Below are 21,416 nucleotides of genomic sequence, written 5' to 3'. Positions count from 1 at the left end.
GATGAAGCAGGGAGGTCTGCATTATGCATACAGCCACGGCCATCCTAGGTGGCTGTTCCAGGCCCCAGACTGTGGCACGTGACAAATTCCCACATGTCAGCTGTGAGCTAGGCTAGGGAACTGATCCCACTTAAAAGAAAATCAAATATATTTTTCTGAATAAGATTTATTTTCCTTGGTGAAGGCTCGGTCACCTTTGTGCTGTTCTTAAAAACTTGGTCAGATATTTGTCAGGAGGTCGAAGTGTTGCTGGGCATGCAGGGCAGCCCATTTGTATTGGGAACATCCAATTTCCTGACTGTGTTTCTGCAGTGCAGCCTACTGATACTGCAGACACCTGGAACAAACAGCTTGAAAATCTTGAAAAGCTTGCTAGGATCACAGTTTATTAGGACTCACAGTTTGTGTAGAGGTACATCCATGTTCTGTCTTCTGGCCTTCCTCTTGAGTGTCCTGCCCTGAAGAACCAATAGTGAGGGAGAGACACAGAAACAAAATCACCCTGCAAGATGTAAGAGGGAGATTCTGGATAATATCTGAGTTCTTTTGGAGTGAAAGCTGAATAGATTAAGAAAAGTACAATTGAATTAAAGCCACTCCTTTTTGGAGAGGATACACTTTAATCCTGGCTAAGCAATTTCCTGGTGGACTTTTTTTCCCCCCCCCGCTTTCCAGCACCTGCTTGTGTCAGAGGGCGACACTCCAGGGATAACTGTGAGCCAGTGCCAAGAGCCAGCATTTCTCACTCCCCTCTCACCCGCCTCCGTCCCCTGCCACACACCCTGGTATAGAATGACAGCACATTGCCACAATTTAAATTACTCTGCCTCTGTCCCTGTGGAAGGACAGGTCCTCCAGAGAACACCAGCCACAGCAGCTGTCCATTCTCCCAGAAAAAAATCTTCATCATGGCCTATAAAGCAGCACATTTGGCCTTTAAGTCTCGCTGGCACAAGACGGACGAAGAGCTCTGTCGGCACAGCATGTCCTTTGTCTTGCACAAGGCAATCCAGAACGACTTCTTCAAGTGCTACCTTTATCTGCTGGAAAAGCTTCCCCTGGGTGAGTAGCCGTGGGCAGGAGTGTCTGTGTGTGCTCTGGAAAGATGGATCGTGTCAGATGGTGGAGATGGTTACTGGCAGTGAGGAGGAGGAGGAGTAGTTTTGAGAAACCCAACTCAAGAGACTGCAGTGCTCACTAAAGACTTTGGAACTGTGTCTCCCAACTCACTCTAATGCAGTAGTCTGTTGTTTCACCTAAATACTCCACAGATTTTTAGAGGAGGGCAAGGGAAAGACTTGCAAGACTGAATGAGAAGTTTGGTTTCTGGCTGACCATTCCTATTTTTGCCATCATTTGAGTAAAACATGCTTTGACCTGTTTAGAACTTGGAAGGACAAAAGCAAAACTAGCAGAGCTGGCAGGTGGTTCTTTCTTTTGCCTAATACCCGTTTTGTTGTCATTTTGGATGTCCTTAGCTCTGGTGTTTATATTGATTTGGACAAGTGCTTGAAAGGTGGTGATTTAAATTTTTTTTCAAGAGTCTTTGTTACGCAGATCTCTGCAGCAGATTGTCTAACCTACTGTTTGCTCTCTGGGAGGAAAATGCTTCCAAAAATTTGTTTATAGACAAATTTCAATGTCAGCCTCTGGTACAGAATGCCAAGAGGGTTTGGTGGGTTTTTTGTTTTTGTTTTTTTTTTAAGATGTAGAAAATGAATGTTCATTTCTTATGCAAATGTGACCCTGAATAAAAAACAAAATTTCCCTGTGGGAATAAAGCTAAAAAGTACATTTGACTTGAGTCTGTATTATGTTAGCATGTTTTGTTTTAAGCAGAATTATTCATCCTGCACTTAATGTCAAACTTGTAGGAATTTTAAGATGGGATGGATGAGCCTGTGCAATCTGTTTAAATGAATTCTTGGGCGTTCCTTTCTAATTGAATGATCTATTTAGGCAAAAGGAGTATCTTACCTATTTGTGTGAACTGTACAGATGCCAGTGATAACCCTATTCAAGAGGATAGAATGCATTAATCCTGTAAAGACAAAAAACATTTCCATGTTATCTTAGTATTTTTAATGGGCAATTTAGTATTATTATAATATATATTTATTAATAAATATATATTTATATAATATAGTATATTTATTATCTTAGTATTTTTAATGCAGCAATATCTGCAACTATTTAAAATTAAACATGGAAGATAAATACTCCTATCCCTAGTGGTAGGTAGCTGTGAACAATGGAAAGGAAGGAAAGATGGAAAGGAAGGGAAATCAGTTACAGGTTGATGGAATCTCACGAAGTTGATGAAAATGTTATTCTTTCATTTGTTTTGAAAATAAACACAACTTATTAGAAACTGAGTAGGATTTCCTACAGTGTTAACTGTTAGTGTAAGTACCACTGCATCATTTTAAGGTTAGAAGGTACCATTATGAGCATCTAACTTAGAAATGAGTGTAAAAATTCCAGCATCGTGCTTGTAACTTGTCTGGGTCACAGAACACAGAATTTATTTATGAAAACAGAAATACCTTGGTTTAAGTGTTTCAAATGGCTGAGAACCCATCAGGCACCACTCAGCTGTTTCCAGGCCTAATTGCTTCACTCATAAAACTATACTTATTTCTTGACTGAATTTTATTGAATTTCCATTCCTGGCCAACAGGCTTTGTAAAATGTTCCTATCAGATCATAGATCCCCTCTGCCAGGCTTTTCATGACCTGACTCACTAAAACTTAGCTAATGATCTTACAAGCCCATTGCCAGCCTATCCAAATTACTTTGACTCCATGGAAGATGCACTATGAGCCCAGCCTTCAGGTGAATATGCAGCATGTCTCTTACTCCCTGCTTATTGTCATGAAGTAAAAGTGGGCATGAGGACAGGTGGAGTGGTTCATGTGCTGTGAATACACATCCAGGGAAATTCACATCCTGCTATGATGGCAGGGTCTGGATAGGGAGACAGTCAGGTGGGTAAAAAATGTTCAGGTGATTGGCTCAGAGAGTTGTGGTCAAATCTTGAACTCAGTGGAATCCTACAAGGGTCTGTCCAGGGACCTGTCCTGTTTAGAACCATGGAATGGTTTGGGGTGGAAGGGTCCTTAAAGTTCATCTGGTTTCAACCCCCCTGCTATCTTCATCAATAACCTGGAGGAGGTAAAGGACTGCTTTATCCTCACATCCAGAAATTGCAGCCAACTTCCAGGACCTGCCCACAAGCTCTAAGTCAGGGCTGCCATCCAGAGGCACCTAAACAGGCTGGAGGAAAGAGACAGTAGCAACCTAGTGCCATTCAAACCCACTGAAATTCCAACCCAAACACCAAGTTGTATACCTGGATAGGAAAAACCCTGGGCAGCAACACCACGGACTGCTCAGGAAGTGCCCTCCTGGTGGGGTTTTGGTAGGCAGCAGCTGAATGTCCTGGAAGCAAAGGCAGCCAACAGAATCCCAGGATGAATTAACAAAAGCATGGCTAGTTGAGTGAAGGAAGTGATGATCCCCTTTTCTCCAGCAGTCTTTAGACCCTACATATAGAGCCTTGGGCTGCTGGAGCAGGAAATGACATGGAATGAGTTGGAAGACCCTCATTGTGGTGAGGGAACTGGAGCACGTGCCCTGTGAAGACAGACAAAGGGAATGGGGCATGTTCAGCCAGAAGAGAGGCCAAATATCATCCTGCTAGTGCCTACAGGAAGGTCATGAATAAGATGGAGTAAGATCTGCACAGTTGAGTGCAGCGTGAAGACAAGGGCTGGTGGCCATGAATCAAAAGTACCCCTATACTGGCTATAAGGAAAAAAGTCTTTTTATGTGAGGACAGTCAGGCATTGGAACAGGTTGCTCAGGGAAGATGTACAATTCTCCATCACTGGAGGGCTTTCTAAACCTGGCTGTCTAAACCCTGCTGAAGCTCATCTGGTGTGATGTCTGTCCCTGCTTTGAGCAGCAGTTTGGACTAGAGACTTCCTCAGGTCTCTTTCAATTTGGACTATCCTGTGGTCCAGTGCTCTCTGTGATGGAGAGGACAGAACTGAACAGGTCTGAACATCTCTGCATAATGACAGTTTCCAGCTCAGTTCAGAATGGACCTGAACTTCTCAGTCTTCAAGACTGGAGCCAGATATCTCTGTGTAAACAGTGTCACAGGACTGGAGCAACACTGTGACCTAGCAGGGAAGTTAAGCATGTGCTTAACCCGACTTATGAGTAATAACACTGAAACCAAGTCTCACACTGAATCCTGCAGCGCTGCCCAGGCTCAGCAAGGTCCAAAGTTTCCTCCAAACTCTGCTAACTCCATGCTCCCCCCACTCCATTGCTGGGTTCAGTGGTGGAGCTCTTCTAGGCATGTTTACTTAGGAGCTGAGTGTATCTGGTATCACAGCCTGTTAAGAGAAACATGTCACTTTTACAGACCAGGCTAACATTTCTAAATAAAAGACATGAGTAACTTCAGGCCCTGATCCAACAATGTACTTAAATGTGTGTGAGAGCCCTTAAGCCCAGTGGACTTTATTGGAGCTACTCAGATGCTGGAAATTATGCACATGTTTACACGGGCTGTGGGACTCAGTGCCAGTGGGCTGAGATCTGCAGTGGAAAACTGAGAAGATCCACCCCTGGAGACAAATATTCCCGTGTGTGAGGCACGTGGCTAAAAGTAAAATCTGCTTTGGGGGTAGGATGATGTTCATCCTCTATTAACTAGAATTTACATGGTACTCAGACCACAGCAGAGAGGTAGATTCTACCATGCACACAGATAATTCTTTTTCAACTGATGCACAAAGCAGATGTTGCATTTAAAAGGGAGCACTCAGCCAAACTGGAATTAGTTCAGTATCTTGCAGAAAGCAATTGGAGCCACAGAATAATGTTCACAAATAAAAACTTCAAAAGAAATTACTTGCAACATTTACTTCTGCCAGGGAAATTTAGTTGAGGAAACTCTGAAGTCAAGAACTGTAAGTCAGCATACTGCAGGTTGGGATTGCACTGGGTCTTACGTGTTAAGTGGTCCATTTCTTTAGAGATTTAGACCAAATGCCCTGGAAAACAACATTTTTAACTGATCCATAAGAAAATAGGAGAGATCATGTTTTGAACATTGCAGGGCAAAAGGCTCAGGTGGATAGTGTCTGTCTAGCCCACACTGGTTAGCATTCAGCTGTAGATCACCACTCTGCATCCAGACTGTTTGCAGTGACTGAAAATTATTGATGTCTCATGACTGCAGTGACCTTTAGGGAGCCACTTTGTGCCCTCAGCCTGCCTGAGCAGTGGGTTTACTTCAACCATCTTCGCTTGGGGACTTGCCAGCAGATTCAGCTGAAGGACAAGTGTGCCATGAAAAAGTTTCTTCTTTACTGGAAACACATTTCTGACTTTAAATCTTACAAGTTACCTGCCTTAACACTGAAAGCCTCATATGTTAGCCAGCTGCCTGCTTTGTGATGTCTGAGGAACTTGCAGCCTGCCTTGTTCTATCCTGCTCATGCCCTACTTCACGGAATTTATTGAAGGCAGGCTGTGTACCCATAGCAGGCCTCACAAGTATTTAATTTCCTGATGCATGAGGCAGTCCCACACGGGTCGTGGAAAGGAAGATGCCTCTGGCTAGGCAGGTCCTGTGATGAGGGGGAGGCATGGCTGCAACACTGACAGCCACCAAGGATTTGTGGCACTTCTCTTTTGGGGTAGATTCCTGCAAGCTGGCAAACCTCCTCCTCCCCGTGGTGCTGCTGCTGCTGGAGCCTGCATGCCAGGCACAGCTGCGAGGCAGATCAGAGGTGAGGTTGATTGGCTGTGTCTGGAAAACTGGGTTGTGCACTGGGAGAGTTGGCAGTGCTGCAAATTCCTGAGAGGGGGGAGCAGCACTGAAGGAGCAAGAGGTGGAAATCACCTCTACAGATCTCACACTGTACAAGTGAGGCTGTGGGTCCACAGGAGAAAACTTTGGGTGCAGAATCCCTCTTTGCATTGGCCCGTGTCCTTGCATGCCCCGGGGTGGGAGACATGCATAAAAACATCTTTGCACAGTTTAATGCATGGAGAAGCCCCTGTGGATGCTCACCCAGAGCTGGTTTTGGATGCCAGCACGTAGGGCAGGGCTCTGGGGCCCCAGATGGCCCAGGAGGAGCTGCAGTCAGCTGGTGTGTGCATGCAAGTCCTGGCAGGAATTCTGCAAGCCTGATATTGGTTCTGAGTGAGAAATGTGAGAGCAGACACTCCAGATCTGATATCCTGAACACCATATCGTCCCCATGTGTTGCCGCAGGTCAGGCTCATGTTTTGAGTAGATGGACTCTGAATATTTGTTGTTCATGCTGTCCTGGTGTGCAGACAGCCTATAAATGTCCTTCCTTTCAATCTAGCAAAATGGGATAAATCACTGTCCCTCGACAGGTTCATGAAACAACCCCTGGAATCATCACTGGAGTCCTATATGGAAGATCTCGCAAAGCCAACATACAGGGATCCAGTTCTGTTCAGCAGACAGGCTGACCTCTGAAACAGAGCAAAAGCAGACACAGAGAAGACAAGATGGTGCCACTTCTGGATAAGGACAGAGATCCTTACTGGAAAAATCCCAGGCACTGATGGAGTCTTTTTCCCAGGCTCTGGGAGTCACCCTGGCCAAGCTGTACTGGGGATTGGCTGCTGCCCCCTTAGTATTAATTTCTTCAACTAAATGGTTTCTTCTGAGTATGTGAATATAATCAGTGGAGTGTGTAAAACTCCCAGGTTTGACCCTTGCTGGGCTCAGTGCTTCTTGTGGTATAAATTTCTCAGGCATAACATAAATGTGTAATGGATTAAAGCTTTAATAGTATCCGTTCAGCAGTTGACTTAAGCAGGTGATGACAAGAGGGGCTGGTAATGCTGCTTTTGTTGGATGAGGGATATGCTGGGCATGCTGCTTATATGTAACCCAATAGCACTATTCTGTTCCGAGTGGTCCTTGGTGGTAATTATTCCCTATCCTACTTCCTTTGTCCCCCCCTCATTTGCCTCCAAAGTGTCACTCTCCTGCTGAGGATGGGCAGGCACACACTTATCATTCCCCGCTGAGTTTGCTTGCCCTCAATTAAATACATTCCAGGCTTATATTCAGGGCCTCTGGCCTTACTCTCCTCCTCTGTGTGGAGGACATAATTCCTGTTCCCCGGCCTGTACAAGCCTATTCAGCCCCTTCCCAGCAGCAGCTGGCAGTGCTCCCATGGAAGTTTGAAGATGCAGGGACAAAGAACTGCTGCCTGGTCTTTGTGTGCAGCTGGCAGGGAGCTCTCCCTCCCTCTCTTGTCATGAGCTCAGAAGGTGTTTGCTTCTGGAGCATTTCCAGTTCCCTGGGTGCGCTGGGAAGCTGCAGCAGAGCTGGTCTCACACTGCAAAGTGGTGCTTGCAAAGGCTTCAGGCTTCTTCCCAGCGTGACTCTCCCTCCTCATGATTGGCTTTCAGTGTCAGGCTTGGAGTTGTGTTTTTGGTGGAGGGTCTGTCACACACCCTGGGCAGTTGTGTGCACGCACGAGACATTAAGAGGTGATGATTTGCAAGCAAAATTTATAGCCTGCCTCAATCCAAGCTTTTGAGCTTTGAATCCATACTTTTGATATGCTGATGCACATCGAGTACAGAAAAACCCAGGCTGTGGAGGATAGACCTCCATTCTTAAAGAACAGGGCAAAATAGCCCTTTCTGCAGCAAAACTCACAGGTTTTAATGAAACAGCTTCAAAATACTGGTTGCTGTATGTTACCAGCAATGCAGCCAAGCCATGAAAAGAAAATCCAAGCCTCTGGCACACAGGAACCTTTCAGTATATCACCCACTGATTACCTTGCTCTTTGACCTGTGCCAGATGAAAATTTAGGACTGTGTCTTCTAAACTGTGTCCCCCTGTGTACTCATTTAGGCCTGAGACTACCATCTGCTTCGTGGTTCAACTTACTTGCACTGCCACAGACCATACAGTATCACTAAAAATAAACCAGAGCAAGTCCTCATTCATCCACTCTCTTCCTGGTGCGCCCTCCCTGCAGCTGTCAATAGCTGGAAAGCATATCTGAAAATCTGCACAACAGTTAGGTCGGTGATAGCAGAAATGATGACCCTGCACAGTAATAAATGCTGCCCACAGCTTTTCCAGGAAAAAACTAGTCCACTTGATGTCCTTGGCACATGTGTTCACTTCAAACCTGAGGTGATTTTTCACTGACATGAAAACACAGTGTGATGATTGAAATGACTTCTGAACCTGGAAAGCACCGAATTTTCATGAGGAGGGCTGGATCCCTGCAAGGTCTTGTAGGATTCAATCCAACACCTTTCCTTCCACTGTTGCTTTAGAAATGGATTTGGTGTTTTGAAAGCTCAACTTAAGTTTACAGTCTTCATCTGTGGGAAATGGATTTATAGAAAATTCTCAAAACCTGGCAGAAGGCTCACACAGTGTGCATCTGTATGCAAACCTTGAGATAAGAAATGCTGACTTAGAAATGCCATGGAATAGGACAGACATTGTTGAGAGAGAAATGGAGCTAGAAACTAGAAACAAGTTTCAAAGGATGGTTTTGCAAATAAGACTAGATACTTTAGAGAAATAGAACTATGAAAGATGCATTGTAGTAGGACCCACGAGGGGTAATTTTAGATGATTGGCTTTAAGGCATTTACAGCATGGTGTGGCTGATAGGCCAAGAAGCGCTTATAATGTATTGTAATTAGGAAATAATTGGCTTCTGATTGTGATGGTGTGAATTATAATATCTGTATTGTATCACCCTTCACTTGAGATTGAAAATGGAATAAAAGTTTTTAAAACACCTCTCAGTTGCCCCATCTCTGGGTCAGAAAAGGGCATAATCCAACATTCATCATCGTGTCTTTGGAGTGTCGCTGTGTCACTCGATAAAGAGGGATGCAGGACACGTTTTATGGTGCAAAAAGAAAGGAACCAACCCGGTTTGTTTTATTAAACCCTTTTATAGGGTTTTTTAAGAACATCCCCTGTCTATCCCCAATTGGTCAGTAACAAGTTGTTACCCTGTGTTGATTGGTCACTCAAACCCCTGGTGTGTATGTGCAGGAAAGGTTATTTGTGAGAGATAGTTTTCATTTTTCTATCTAATGGTGTAAAAATCAGTTTATACAGGTGACTAGTGTTTATCACAGTCCTAGAGTTCTTTCTCAGGGAAAGCAGGTTGTTTTCCACAGTCTTAGAGCTCTTTCTCAGGAAAAAACAAGTTGTTTTTCACTGCTGCACAACTCTGTTCTCATGAAGAGAGCTTCCTCATGGCTTCTGTCGACTCGAGTCAGGATTCAGTTTGTAGGCCTTTGGCCTGCTGCTTCACTACCACATGGAGCAATTAACGAAGGCAGAAACATCTGTCACTAACAATAAAATGGTGATTTATCTGCTTGCAGTGAAACTTTACGCTCTGACAAGCCAAGTCATCAACGGGGAGATGCAGTTCTACGCCAGGGCCAAACACTTCTACCGGGAGGTGCCCGCCACGGAGGAGGGAATGATGGGAGACTACATCGAGCTCTCCAACACAGATGTTGAATCCTCCCGGGAGTTTCTCAGGAAGTTTGTTGGGGTGAGTCATTTAATCTCATCTTCTGCAAGGAGCAGTGGTGATGTGTCAAAAATGGCGTGCAGGGTGCCCAGGCACACCTGATTTAAATGGCACCGTGTGTCACATTTGATTTGCAGTCACAGGTCAGCACTGTCATTGGGTCTAGTCATGTGTTCTGCCAGGTCATTCATTAGCATGACTACACATTTTGCCTGGTCCTACATCATTATTTACCTGTTTTACATCCTTTTCTAATGCTCCCAAGCTGCAATGAGGAATTCTTTTAGCTGGGTTTGAGTGAGGGATTAATTCTGAGTGTAGGACTGGGACCTTTCATGATAAAATCCTTATTGGCTTCCATGGCAGATTTGTGCAAATTCTTGCAGTCCAGTTGGGAAAATAACTGAGACTAAATGCCCAGTTTCTGGTTTGCCTATTTATAGATATTTCTGAGAATGCTGCAACAAAACCCACTGTCTCCCACACATTAGAAGCATATAGAAGAGGCTACACATTAGGCAAAATATTTTTCCTTAAACATTCCAGTGTCACTGAACACCTTTTCAGGCAGATTGCTAAAGGTCTGTAAACGTCTTGAAAGGTCTGCTTTGGCCTGAATTGCAAGGAGACGCCAAGTGGGATTTTAAGAGCAGTATCACTTTGGTTCTTAGGTTTCTGAAAATCCTGTTGAGTTCTAAAACTGTCTTTAGAAATCTGAAGATCTTTAGAAGTGTGGTCTGATGGTTTTCTGACTGCCCTTCCCTTTTCCCAGGAAGGAGCCCACTAAATCAGCTCAACAACAGTATTAGATGTTAAAGAATCCACAAATAAATTTGTTAAGTTCTCCTGCTGACAAAATGACTAGTGCTATAGAATGCTACCACAGGTCTTTAATTTTCTGCTCAAATGTACATACTTGGGATAGCCAGATGACCTTTTTTTAGCCTTAATGGTCCACTGTGGGAAGAAAGCTCAATAGGTTAATTAGATATTGTATATGGAAAAAAAAATAGGGCACAATTTAAATGGATTGGGATGGAAAATGAGTGTGGCTTGACAGCAGATAGAAATAATGCAGAGCAGTGCAGAGCAAGTGATGGCAAGTTTGCTGTACCTGATAGAGGCAGACTTTCAGGGCCGTGAGCAAGCAAAACACAAGTGAATAGCTGCATGTTTCTGTATCAACAATCATTTGTATTAATGCCGAGGTACAAAAGGCTTCCCAGAGCCTCCCTGTATGGTATCATGCTGTCAACAAACACAAAATGAGAAAATACAAAGGAGGTTCAGTGAGGAGCTGAAGCTGATGGTAACATTTCTGCATGGCGTTTCTGAAAACAGCATTTTCAGAAGGAAAATGAAATGCAGTCGAGGCACATTCCTTAAATTTTATTTAAGTCTTGTTTTAAGGACATTTGTGGAATTCAGGTGGTGCAGAAGTGTGTGCTCAGGGGAAGATTTCACCCTTCCTAGACATCACATAGATGCAGTTTCCTGCAGCAGGTTTGTGTTACACTCTCCAAGACCTGAAAAGGAAAGTACAGTCTGTGACAGAGTTTCACATGCCAAAGGGGAATCATACCCACTGCATCAGCTGTGATGACAGACACAAAATACTCCAGAGCAAAATTCCTACTCCTATAATTAGCCAGGGATAGAAAAGATACTCTGAATGGCCAAGATAAAACAAAACAAAAAAAAAAAAAAAAAAAAAAAAAAAAACACCAAAAAAAACCACACCACCAAACCAGAAAGGAGTCTGCACCTTTTACTTATTCTGATTTCTCTGTTAAAGCCTGTTGTCTGATGAGATGTAGCCAATTGATTACGTTCCTTATGGTTTATTTTTCTTTCTTACTACTGAAATTTGAATCCTGCTCAATCAGATACAGATATTTAGTGGCTTTCTGTAGCAGTGACTTGATAATAAAGCTAATGAAGTGTCTTACCAAGTTTATGGCTCTATGAATTTTTTTTTAACCCATAAGGTGATCAAGATAGAAAAAAAAAATCTGCTTCACCCTAATATACTTTCTCTTTTTAGAAGATAAGTTTAACAAAATTGGAAAATAGGAAAAATTGTTTCAGATGAATTGAACAAATTTTTTATTGTTTCACTCTCTGAAAAACTTTTCTCTTTGCTTTCAAGAGCTCAAGTCAGTTGCAAAATAAAAAATGCTCTTTAGAAATGAAAGCTGACAAGTTTGGTTTCTTTTTTCCTTGAAAGTTACAAAAAAAAAAAAAAAAAAAAAAAAAGGAAGTACTTTGACATTTTCAACATTCTTTCCCATGTTTTTTTGGCTAAAAACTATTCTCTAGATTTGAAATACCAGTTTCACAGAGAGTTTTATTCATTCAAAACTCTACATTCTGGCAAAACCGGTGCTCCATACTTGCCCGGTCCCACTCAAATTACCCCTCTTGAGTTAGCTTGGCTGGCGTGGAAATGCCACACAGTGACATTTCCCTTCCATGACTGATGTTGCATACCTTCAGGTATGGCATTTCTTAGCATGATCCTTAGCACCACTGTAAACTGAGCTACAGATTTCTTTGGAGAAAAGAATTCATCTTGCCTGGGCACATGGAAGGAATTACAGGAAGGGACTGAGGGCTTCACTTATATTTTAGCTTCACGGGCGAGTCGAGCGGGGTTGAAAGTGCCACTGTGCTGGAGTTAAGAGGTTTTATGTGTGTGTGGGCAGAACTCAAACCAAGAGCAACATGGCTTGAGCCAGCAGGGCTCTGCAGACAAGCTCCAGGCTGTCTCAGGTACAGGGTTATCAGCACAGCTACAGCCTTGCATATTTATGGCAGCGTGCTAATGCCTCCATGTCCACACAGCCACTGTGTTTCCAAGTGCCTAATCCGGAGGTAGCGAGTAAAAAAGAAAATAAAGAAAACAAAGGAAGCATTAATTCAGCGTCGGTTGTGAGCTGTAGGTGTGTAAAATATTACAGATGGAGATTATATTGACTTTATGGCTCCCTCTCTGCCCTCAACGCTTTCTCCCTTTCTTGCCCCCAGCTCACCTGTGTGATTGGTTACTTGCTGAGTGAAAACTTCTTGAAAAGTGATTTTTCTCCAGTTTGATCAGGGTGATAGAAGAGATGTTGTTGAAAACATGCTCTTTTTTATTTATTTAGAAGGAAAACCACGGGGATTTTTATCTATTTCTTGAACTCTGATTCCTTTTTTTGTCGTACATAGCTTCACTGCCTTTCTGCTCTTCCAAGACCTGAAGTAGCACTGGGAACATATCCCACAGCTCTTTTATTCCGAATGAAATTTATGAGTGCCCAATTTAGCTTTAGAGAACAATTTTGGGGTGTATATGTGTCCTAAAGGACAGTGATTCTGAGTAATGGGAAGCAAGCAGTCAGAGGGGCAGTCAGTCTCAAATTTTGAAGCCTGTTCTGGCTTACAGTTTTCACTTATACGATTTTTTAAAATAAGGAGTCTGATTTTCAACTCAATTAGACTTTTGGGAAAATGTTTGCCTTCCAAAGAAAATGTTAATACTCTGTCAAAGCCCTAAGCACTTCCAAACTGAAAATATATTAGCTGAACATGGAATTATGTCAACATTTTCATTACAAACGGAGCCGTGGTGTTTCACAGGGCTTCTCAACTGACTGCTGGAAACTCTCACTCCTTTTCAGCAAAGTGTGGGATCGAACTTCATCTCTCATGATCATTCCCTTTCCTTCTTCTCGATGGCACACAGAGATGTGTCATCAGAAGTCCTTGCTGTGACGTGTCATGGGAGATGAATTCCCTGTTTTGAGTGATGAATTCCCTGTTTTGAGTCCCTGCTATGACTGTAGATTCTGTGAAACACAGACGTTGAAGGAATTACCTCACTTTTTGTAGAATTCTGTTGGTGGTTTTGGTAAATCATCCCAGTTTTCTCAGCAGCTTTCTCAAAGATTTTTAGTTAATCCCATCAGTGTAGACCTGTATGTATCTGCCAGCCAACAATATGGAAATCCGCCTTGTAAAGATCCAAGACACAGTTCCTTCTCCTTTCCTGAACTCCTTGTTACCTCTTAGTCTGGTCCTCAGTAAAACCCACGTGCAGGAGCTTGCAAGACCTGAAGTAGCACCAGGAACTGTAAATCAGAACAGGTTTCAAAATTTTAGACTGACTGCACCTCTGTCTACTTGCTTCCCATTACTCAGAATCACTATCCTTTAGGACACATATACACCCCAAAATTGTTCTCTAAAGCTAAATCGGGCACTCATACATTTCATTTGGAATTAAAGAGCTGTGGGATATGTTCCTGGTGCAGCCTGTGGATGAGGAATGGCTCCCATTTTCTGGCTAACTACAAACAGGTAGTCTCCAGAGCCGAGTAGGGTTGAAGGTCTGTGGACTCGTGCACACATCAGGAGATTAATCTTCCTGGGCATACAAATTGGGAGCAGCAGCCCTGGAGACTGGTGAGAGCCCTTGAGGGCCGTGTGCTCTTTCTACAATTACTGCGTGTAATCAGATGCTCGCCTGGGCTATTCATAGTCATGTCATTGACAGTGCTGTCCTTTGACCTTAATAATCTACTGAATTACCCACTGAAGCCAGGCCAAAAAAGTGTGAGTTACATGATTTACGCTGGGTTCATTACAAAGGGGGGGGTCTCCCAATAAGCAGGAAGAGCAAGACTCTTCCATACCTTATTGCTTTGAGTGCACTGAAGTTGCAGCAGGGACTTTGGCCCATGGCTTTTACTTCAACACTCAGTTCCAGAGGACAGGGAAAAGGTGTTTACATTTGCTTTTAATATGTTTGTTTAACAGATAACTTTGGCCAGGGAGCTCCTATCCCACAGTCACTGCATGTGTCGGCTCAGAATTTCTGTTTTACAGAACAGCAGCAGGCTCTTAAGAGCTGTTTTATAGTTAGAATGGAAGCTTTGGGGTGAAATACAGCTTTCATTATAAAGCTTCTTTTACAGCGCTTCATTATTTTCTCATAGTCACAGCCTTTGTGCCACATTTTTTCATGTCTGATCTCTGTCCAAAGCTGACATTTATGAAGAAAAAAGGAACAGTTAAGCAAAACTTAGTCAATCATCCTTCTTGTCTCTATGCCTAAAAGAGAAATTCTGTGTATGCTCCAGCCCAAACTTCTTGAGTTGTCATAAGTTACCTATCACTCCAAGGTCTTAGTTCAAACAGAATTTGTTTTGAGGACTGCACTTTGATCCCAGGGATTCTGTGTAGCTGTAGAAATGCCCATGGGCACTCAGGAGTTCTGTGCTGCAGAAGTTACTGCTTGCATGCAGTATTTGGTGTATGCTTCCTTTTTTATTAGCCTTTACAGGGCACAGAATAAGGCTTATCTAGCCACGTAGTTGCCTGTGAGGTGTGAACATTTGGAGTTGCAAGGACTTTACAAAGAGTAGTGGATCTTCTGAGAAAGCCAGGAGCTTGTAAAAGACTGTTTCTTCTTACACCAAGCAAAAACTTCCTGTACAGCACTAAATGCAGTGAGAAGCCCCAGCAGCAGCAGCCCAGGTATGTGAGAGCCCAGCTTAGCTCAGACAGCAGCACCCAAATCTCTGCTGAATCTTATCAATCTCCTAACAGCACTGCAAAGATAAGGAGAGAAGACACCAGACTGACTGGACACATAGTGGGTAACACAGTGTCTTGGTTTGAACAGACAGGTGTCTGCTAAAGAAGGCAGGAACCTCTCTTGAAATGGGAAATGTAAACCCCCTCCCTCTGAATTATAATTTTGAAATTAAGGAGAAGATATGGGAGCAAGAATAAAAGTTCTTTTACCAGGAAAACTAAAAATACAAATGCAATACTACAAAAAAAAAAAAAAAAAAAAAAGAAAAAAAAGAAAAAAAAAAAAAGAAAACACTGCCAGAGTCAGGAGAGGCCCTGGCAGCCTGTGGGTCAGGGAGGTGGCAGCAGTCCCATCCCATGGTGGCTCAGCCCTCCTGCAGTGCCAGCTGTGCTTCTGCTGGAGCAGGAATCCTGGACAAGGCTGGAGATTTCCTCTAAAGCTCCAGGGCTGCTGGAGATGGGCCTGGTCTTCCTCTGGGAATGCAGTGGAGAAGAAAGCTGCTCCTCTGGGAATGCAGTGAGCAAAGGCTGCTGTGGTGTTCCCAAAATATCTCAGATTGTATCCAGGTAGGAATGCTTGGCTCCTCCCCTGGGTGGAGCATCTCCTCCTGGGCTGATGGAATTTTCTCAGCCATGCAGGGACACTCCCTGGCCATGAACAGAAGAGATCTCCTGGAGGGAGGATTGGCTGTGGGAGAGATAAAGAAAACTGCCCAATGAACAGAAGATAACTGCCCCACCTCTGACAGATGACAAAGAGAATACACCCCAGCTAAATCTTTGAACCTAAGACACGTAGTTGCTGTGATTTTTTTCAGGTGGTATTTTTCAGATTTCCAATAATTTTCTTGTATCCCACAGGGGGTGGGGAAAGCTGGCACCAGCCGTGCCCTGGACTGTGGCTCTGGGATAGGTCGCATCAGCAAGCACGTCCTGCTGCCAGTTTTCAAGAGTGTGGAGCTGGTGGATATGATGGAGAATTTCCTGGCTGAGGTCCCAAACTACCTGCAGGGCAAGGAGGACAGAGTAGAGATGTATTACTGCAAAAGCCTGCAGGAATTCACACCGGCCCCACGAAGATACGACGTCATCTGGATTCAGTGGGTTTCAGGTTAGTTCTATGTGATCCTTCTAGCCTGGCATCTCACAGAACAGGCAGCCTCTGCTCCAGGGAGGTTCTCAGGTCTTTGGGACAACTTCCTAAAACATCACGAGAGACTTCTGAGAGTTCCCCCAGGCCACATGCACAGTGGGTAAAAATCAAGTTGGTTTTTTCAGGTGGAGAAATGTGCCAGTTCTTGGAGAGCAGCCTGCATGCAAAGGTGCAGCTGAGGGTGAGGCCCCACATATGGATTTTCTGGAGCAGGAGTGCTCTTTCTTAGGTGTAGAGAGATACACAGGGCTGACCACACTTGTGAACAGTGGTTTCTGAATCTGCTGATTATCCAGGCTTGGAGGTATTTCAGGAAACAATCAGGGAAAAAGCCATAATGGAATCACCAATACCTGTAAATCAGATCAGGTCTTATTACAAGCACTGATGTTTATCAGACATAGGTTCCCTTAGCTATGTCCCACAGTAGCCCTCCTATAAGAAACATCTGCTTCTTCTCCAGCAGCCACCCCACTGAATGCCCTGTAGCATTTAGAGCAATCAGATAATGAGGGCTATGTACCTAAAAAAAAAAAAAAAAAAAAAAAAAAAAAAAAAAAAAAAGAAAAAATTAATTCTGTGCAGTGGAAAGAAGGTTTTCTCTTAATCTGTGAACCAAAGTGTCCAGGGTGCAGTTTCAGAGGGCAGAAGGAATTATTAATTAATTAATTATTAATTAAGGTATAAGAGGCGGTCTGAACAAATTGCTTTAGACCAGCATAATTTTCCTTTTTATTTTTGCTTTTCTTTAATAACGAGTCATTGCTGTAACTGTAGCTCCTGCCTCACCTTTTGAGCAAATCCAAGTCAAAATGAGGAGGATTGAGCTTAGACCTATCTAAGGCTGTGCTGGTCAGATATGTAGCTCCTAACTAAGGGAGCATATAATATTCTTAGCACAGACACACAGCTGAATCTTCTTTCTCCATCAATGTGAAGGAAATATGGAGTCATCTTAATCATTAATCAAACTTCTACCCCTATCTTGAATTTGGCTGAAATATGCCAACAAATTCATTTGATGGAGCGAGGGCAGGACTGTCTGCTAGAAAGCAGCACCTTGAAGATCTCATTTTCTTCAGAAACTACACTAAAAGCCAAGTAAAGAGAAAAATGAGTTCCAAAATAGATGTTCAAAAGCTTCAATGAATCTTGCCAATGAAATCTTTAGTTTGTCTTATGCATGCATAAGCATGTGAACTCCAGCAGTCATTTTGTAAAAAAAGTAAAATGGCAAGCTTACATTTCATCTAGAAATTACCACTTCCCTTCTACATGAAAGGTATTCAGCTTTAGGTTTGGGGGCTTTTTTATTTTAATTTTCTTGTTGGGTTTTTTTTTGAGGTTTTTTTTGTTAGGAGTGGTTAAAGAAGCTTGACATGCTATGTCAAAATGTGGTTTTGAAATGACAACTTCCATTTATAAAAGTTTAAATCTTCCATCAAGAAAACAAAATAGTTTTACTAGAAAATACAGGTGATTATTTTTTCCAAGTTTTTCATTCAGTTTCAGATCACCTGTCCTGTTTATTCATGTTAGATGTTTCACATGTGAGAGTTCTCATTTTGCTTTTCTCTGAGCTCTACACCACTGTTCTCAACAGAACTCCTGATCTTTGAGACGGAAGGATAAGAAACAGAATCTCACTAACATTGGAAAAAAATCACTATTTTATTATTATTATATGTATATTATTTACATATTTGCAAAAATCACACGAGGTTTGAAGTAACATGAGGAGTTTAATTGAGGTTGTGGAATTGGCATTGCATTCTTTGCTGGGTCTTTGGTCCAAAACTCTTTTGATGGAGGGATACAGTGCTACACAAAGTTACAGAGATTTTTAGCAGAAAAAGGCAGAGAGGACTGGGATTATCTAGTTTGACCTACTCTATATCCCAAGATGTTCTTTTCATTCCTTTACCCCCGTGCTAAGCCAGTAGTTTGTGTTCCATTAAAACATATTTTGAAAGATTCAACCGCACTTCAATTGAGGATTTCAAGAGGTGGTAAACCCCACTTCTGTTGGTAGTTTCCAATGGGTAATTGCTTACACTGTTAAACAGTTGTCACTTATTCCCTATATGAATTTGCTTGGCTCCAGCCTCCTGCCACTGATTCTTATTATAACTTAAACCACCAGATTAAAGAACCCTTCAGCACCCACTATTTTCTCCACTCTCCTCAGTGGCTTCTGTCCACATCTGTTGCTGCTACCACTATGGATCCCAAATATTGATTGGAGTTTGTATTTGATCTCATTTATTTGCCCAAGAATTCCTAGTTAAATCTGGCAGGACTAGAATAATAATTTTCTGCAATAAACAGGCTATGGAGACTCAGATCAAGGCACCCTTCCAACATGTCTGAATGGTTAATAGCGATCTATTTTCCATCTGTCTTGGTTTGAAGAGACAGGTGTCTGCTAAGGAAGGCAGGAGCCTCCCCTGAAATTGAAAATGTAAACCCCCTCCCTCTGAATTATTATAATTTTGAAATTAAGGGACTCTCAGGCAAAGATATGGGAGCAAGAATAACAGTTCTTTACTAGGGAAGAAAAAAAAAAGAAAAATAATAAAATAAACAATGCAGTAATATGAAACAACACTGCCAGAGTCAGAGCAGGCCCTGGCAGCCTGTGGGTCAGTGAGGTGGCAGCAGTCCCATCCCATGGTGGCTCAGCCCTCCTGTAGTGCCAGCTGTGCTTCTGCTGGAGCAGGATCCTGGACAAGGCTGGAGTTTTCCTCTGAACCTCCAGGGCTGCTGGAGATGGGCCTGGGCTTCCTCTGGGAATGCAGTGGAGAAGAAAGCTGCTCCTCTGGGAATGTAGTGGGCAAAGGCTGCTGTGTTGTTCCCAAAATATCTCAGATTGTATCCAGGTAGGAATGCTTGGTTCCTCCCCCTGGGCAGAGCCTCTCCCCATGGGATGATGGAATTTTCTCAGCCATGCAGGGACACTCCCTGGCCATGAACAGAAGAGATCTCCTGGAGGGAGGATTGGCTGTGGGAGAGATAAAGAAAACTGCCCAATGAACAGGAGATAACTGCCCCACCTCTGATAGATGGAAATAGAATACACCCCCCCATTTCCAACCTAAGACACCTTCTTTTCACCTGTAGGATATCTGACAGACAAAGATCTCCTGGAGTTTCTCATCCGCTGCCAGGGTGGCTTGAAGGATAACGGTGTCATCATTCTGAAGGACAATGTGGCCAGGGAGGGCTGCACCCTGGACTGCCTGGACAGCAGCGTGATCCGAGACCTGAACATCCTGCACAGCCTCATCGAGATGAGCGGACTCACCATCCTGAGGGAGGAGAGGCAGGAGGGCTTCCCTGAGCAGTGTGTCCCTGTCTGGATGCTGGCCATGCAGAAGGGCCCTGGCCACTCCTGACTGCCCAGTGATACTGCAGGGACTGGGCTATGGATGAGCCAGGGGACTGGGAAGGAGAAAAGCACCTCCTGGAATCCCCCTACCCATGCACTGCTCCAGGGCAGCAGCTTCTAAGGGGTCAGGAGAGAACCACAAAGCTTCTCCCAGGAATAGTCTGCTCCTAAATCCTACCTGCTCCATCATTCTTTCCATTTTTAAAATCTTTCCTAACCTCCTTGTCAGATCTTTGTTCCATTAAGGAGTCAATACTGTACAAAATTCCTCCAATAGAAAATAATTAGGACTGAAGTTTCTGTAGTAGTTAATAATTTTGGGGTGTTCTGTATGAGGTGTTAACAAGCCTGGTTTTTACTATGGCACTTAAGTCTTCTTGGAATTTAAGGAGGATCTGTCAGATCACTGAAGCAGGAAATTCAAGTAACTTCTGGAAGACTTCACCCAAATTTTGGCTGTCCTCTCTACCTGTACTTTAAAATATTAAAACCAAGAATATAAGGAAAATGGTATCTTTTTGTTGGCATCAGCTATACAGTTTTGGGGTTTTTTGGAGGTTTTTGGGGGATTTGTTGTTGTTGTTGTTGTTGTTGTTGTTTTGGGGGTTTTTGGGGTTTTTTTTGTTGTTGTTGCTGTTGGGGGTTATTTTGGGTTTTTGTTTTTTTTTTTTTTTTGTTTTTGAGTTTTTTTGGGGGGGTTGTTTTTTAGTTTTTTGGGGGTTGGGGGTTTTTTTGGGGGGGGTGTTTGGTTTTGTTTTTGGTTTTTTTGTTGGTTTTTTTTTTTTTTTTTTGCATTTCTGTCAATTTGGACAATAAAACAACCTGGTTAATTTTCCATTTTTAGGAGTTACTTCCTCTTCCTGATGTTTCTTCTGTAGAACAATAGTGGTGCATAAGGGATTTCACACTCCAGAGGAAAACTTGGCTGACAAATATCTGCATGTTTGTATTGAAATTTTGTGAAAAGCTTGCCCCACATATTACATTCTGGATTTTTTTTTTCTGAATGTTCACAGTGGAAACCACTTGAAAGCCTCTCTTTATTATTCATACCACTGTACATTTCTTTCTTTCCCACATTCAGAACAAGCCTGGCACCATATGCAGAGCTAATGGGATTTCACGGAACATTAATAGTAAGGCTGTAAGAAGAACTAATACAGTATTGTATTAATTAACAACTGTGCTAAACTGCAGAGAGTGTTAGTGTAACCCAAAAGCTATGATTTATATTCAAAGAGCAGCTGTGTAAGCCTGGATTTGAAAATACTGACATGCAGCCCATCTCCTTAAGGCTCACAGAAATCATACATTAAGCTTGTTGCCCTCTTTGTAAAGGCACAGAAAGTGCTGTGGGAGGACAGAAGTTCATTTTGCAAACAAATTTGGAATTTGGAATTCTGCTTCGTTCTAAAGATGTGAGGGGGGAATTTTGAAATTTGTTATGAGGGAAAGCTACACAACCACAGTTTTCCAAGCTGATTAATTTTTTTTATCCAGACAAAATGAAACGCTTCTTTTGAATGGAACTTTTAACATAATTTGCACTTAAAATGTTACTGAGGCTTGGTGAAATTTTTAGAAATTAATGATAACATTAGAAACGTTCTGACTGTCAGAATTTTTATCACATCTTACTCCCTTGAAATGCAATCCTGGCAAAGCTTTTCAGACTCTGTAAAGAATTGTACTATG

The 21,416-nt window shown here is 42.8% G+C and overlaps 1 protein-coding gene across 1 annotated transcript; it reads left to right on the top strand.

Annotated features, from left to right (window-relative positions):
* The first annotated feature begins 893 nt into the window (after window positions 1-893).
* On the top strand, window positions 894-19,728 carry NTMT2 (N-terminal Xaa-Pro-Lys N-methyltransferase 2). Its single transcript, XM_053984757.1, has 4 exons — window positions 894-1,062; window positions 9,446-9,621; window positions 16,042-16,291; window positions 19,454-19,728. The coding sequence occupies exons 1-4, from the start codon at window positions 909-911 to the stop codon at window positions 19,726-19,728; spliced, it is 855 nt and encodes a 284-aa protein (XP_053840732.1). The 5' UTR covers window positions 894-908.
* The last annotated feature ends 1,688 nt before the right edge of the window (window positions 19,729-21,416 follow it).

This window comes from Vidua macroura, chromosome 9 (assembly GCF_024509145.1).
Source record: "Vidua macroura isolate BioBank_ID:100142 chromosome 9, ASM2450914v1, whole genome shotgun sequence".
Lineage (NCBI taxonomy): Eukaryota > Metazoa > Chordata > Aves > Passeriformes > Viduidae > Vidua > Vidua macroura.
Note: the sequence above shows the minus strand (reverse complement) of the source record. Positions and strands in the feature narration are given on the sequence as shown.

What these genes read in the sequence shown, in the direction of transcription:
- NTMT2 (XM_053984757.1), top strand. Translation starts at nt 909, where the DNA reads ATGGCCTATAAAGCAGCACATTTGGCCTTTAAGTCTCGCTGGCACAAG. An exon ending in GCTGGAAAAGCTTCCCCTGG is followed by an intron (nt 1,063 to 9,445) that starts GTGAGTAGCCGT and finishes ATCTGCTTGCAG; the next exon opens with TGAAACTTTACGCTCTGACA. An exon ending in TTCTCAGGAAGTTTGTTGGG is followed by an intron (nt 9,622 to 16,041) that starts GTGAGTCATTTA and finishes TGTATCCCACAG; the next exon opens with GGGGTGGGGAAAGCTGGCAC.